The sequence below is a fragment of the Triticum aestivum genome, chromosome 6B (genome assembly GCF_018294505.1).
Source record: "Triticum aestivum cultivar Chinese Spring chromosome 6B, IWGSC CS RefSeq v2.1, whole genome shotgun sequence".
In the NCBI taxonomy this organism is placed as follows: domain Eukaryota; kingdom Viridiplantae; phylum Streptophyta; class Magnoliopsida; order Poales; family Poaceae; genus Triticum; species Triticum aestivum.
In genome coordinates, this window is record NC_057810.1 from 109,310,608 (window position 1) to 109,313,168 (window position 2,561).

General features: G+C 48.9%; 1 protein-coding gene across 1 annotated transcript; it reads left to right on the top strand.

The window, feature by feature from the left end:
* The first annotated feature begins 358 nt into the window (after nt 1-358).
* Nucleotides 359-2,529, top strand: LOC123133690 (putative F-box/FBD/LRR-repeat protein At4g03220). Its single transcript, XM_044553119.1, has 2 exons — nt 359-1,490; nt 1,708-2,529. Exon 1 carries the CDS (start codon nt 461-463, stop codon nt 1,163-1,165), a length of 705 nt encoding a protein of 234 aa, XP_044409054.1. The 5' UTR covers nt 359-460; the 3' UTR covers nt 1,166-1,490; nt 1,708-2,529.
* The last annotated feature ends 32 nt before the right edge of the window (nt 2,530-2,561 follow it).

Consider the following 2,561-nt stretch of genomic DNA (forward strand, 5'->3'; position numbering starts at 1 on the left):
ATAGATGAAGGCATGGTGCACAAGTGTAAATTTTGACGATGAAATACGTTGAAATGAGGGTTGTGTAAAAAAGACAAATTTAGGGCTTTTTAACCCATGATACTATCATCCTCACATACCAAGAATTTGTTTTTTTACAGGTCGCATTTCAATGTATTTCATCCTGAAATTTTACACACATACGCCTCACATACTTGTTTACTGGTACAATTTTTTTCATATTTTTCTGAAAAGAAAAATCGGCCTTCATGGAGGCCGAGAGCCAAAACGCCATTCTCCTAGTCTTTCACCTTGTTTTTAACAGAAAAATACCCAAATTCTCAAAAAAGGAAATAGGAAAAAGGTGGCATCCAAATACCCCAGCCCCCAAATCGAGCTCGCAGCAGTTGCGAGTGGGGATTCCTCCGCCGGCATCCGGCATCTCCGGTCCATTCCCCATTCCCCCGCCACCTGCAATTCCATGGGGGCCGGTCACAGCGCCGGGCGTCGAAATTCCGACGCCGATGCCGACGCCGGAGCAGGCAGCGAGGACCGCCTCAGCGCGCTTCCAGACGACGTGCTGGTCAGCATCCTCCTCAAGCTCCGCGACGCCGCGGCCGCCGCCCGGACCAGCATCCTCGCCCGCTGGTGGCGCTGCCTCTGGCCCCTCCTCCCGGAGCTCGCCTTCGCCGACGGCATCAAGCACCACCGCATAGTCCCCGCCCTCGCCGCCCACGAAGCGCTGGACCTCCGCGACATCCAGATTGCCACCCGAGAGGCCTCTGTGGAGTACCTGGCGGTCTGGCTCCCCATCGCCGCGCGCCGCCTCTCCGGCTCCATGTACCTCAAGGTGGTGTGGCACGAGGGCGAGGCCGCCGAGGTCCGGGCGGCGCTGGAGCCCGAACAGAGAGGGGCCATTCTGCTTCCTTGCTTCCAGCGAGCCACCTCCGTCGTACTCGAGTTCTCCTTCCTCCGCCTTGTCCTGCCGCCTTCCGGGGTGTTCGCCCGGCTCCAAATCCTCATGCTGGTCGGCATCCTCGTGTACGGCCAGTGCAGCCTCGGCGACGCCGTCTCCTCCCCGCGGTGCCCATGCTTAAAGGTTCTCTTCGTCCAGAGCGCCCGTGGTCTCGGCAGCTTCAGGATCCACTCCGTCCCTCCTGCAGCTGCAGCTGTCGGATTTGCGTGACATGCAGCAGCTCACTGTCGTGGCGCCGTTACTCCAGTTCTTGAGAGTGAGATGGTGCTTTACCAATGTAGCATGTGCACTGAATCCAAGTCAACCAGTAGCCAGGATCTCAGCCCCTCGCCTGGAGAAGCTTGAATGGATGTGTGATTTTGTTCCTAGCTCTGTCCAGCTTGGTGAGATGCCACCACATCTCCGACGCCTTGTCGCTGGAATCATCATGGTATATGGACCAGATTGCATTGCTCCACATAACCGTTGTTGCATCGGCATTCTGCAGCGCTTTGAGCGTCTCAGTGCTCTCCGTCTCTGCCTTGCCTATCCGCCGGTGAGTGAGTTCGCTCTTATTTGTGTTTTTTACATCATCTTTTTTTTCTTTCTGAAAGCATTCATACTTCAACTTGGGGAATGTGTCATTTCTTATATCTGTCTGCAAAAGAAAAGAAAAGAAAAGAAAAATCACACTATAGAAGCAACAGCGTATGTTTGTGTCCTGATCAAACTATTATTTACAAGCCCTTTTGTGACTCCCTTTGAACTTGCAGGTCATAGGTAACCACAAATACTTGATGGAAGACATGACAAGGCTCCCTGACGTTGACTACTTGACCCTAGATGTATTTTCATGTGGACATTCCTTTGGACCCAGCTCATTCCATGTTCTCAGGATGTGCTCTCGTTTAACAATACTCAAGATCAGATTTTCTTGCCAACTGCCGGTAATGCACTCCTTAATTTTTTTATCTGATATATTTCAGTTACCAGAAAGTCGCATAAAGCAATATATCAATACATATTTGTTTTTCTAATTAAGCACCAATTAGCCTTGAGCTGCTAGTTTCACCGCTCTTCATTTTGGTTCGACACTGATATGGTCTAAAGTTTATCTGTGGTAACTATAATACTATATGCCTTGTGCATCTCCTGGTGACAAACTGACAACCATTCAGAAATGTGCAATACTTCTTTGGTCGCTAACTTCGTAATAGGTTTCACCTCAAATGATTGCCAGTTTTATTTGATACTGCTCTTCTTCAGCAAATTCAAGATCTATTCCTTTTATTCATTTTGGGTGGGGTCGGGTGGCGGGGGAGGGGGGAGGGGGTGCGTAATAAACTGAAGGTTCAAGACAACAATAATAATATGTCCTTTCTACGACTTTCTCTTTGCTAATCACATTTTCTGCACTATCTTGGCTTCAAAGTATTTTCACGCATTTCACCATTTTCAGTTTCATCTCCCTTGTTTTACTTTTCAAGGACAAGCAACATTGCATAATGTTTTTATTAGAAGAAAAGACTTGACCGCTGAACTGTAAAATGTCACCAAGGTGATACCATGATAGCAACCAAATTAGAAGCAAGTTACAGGCGACCAAGCTACAAACTTTATTACTTGG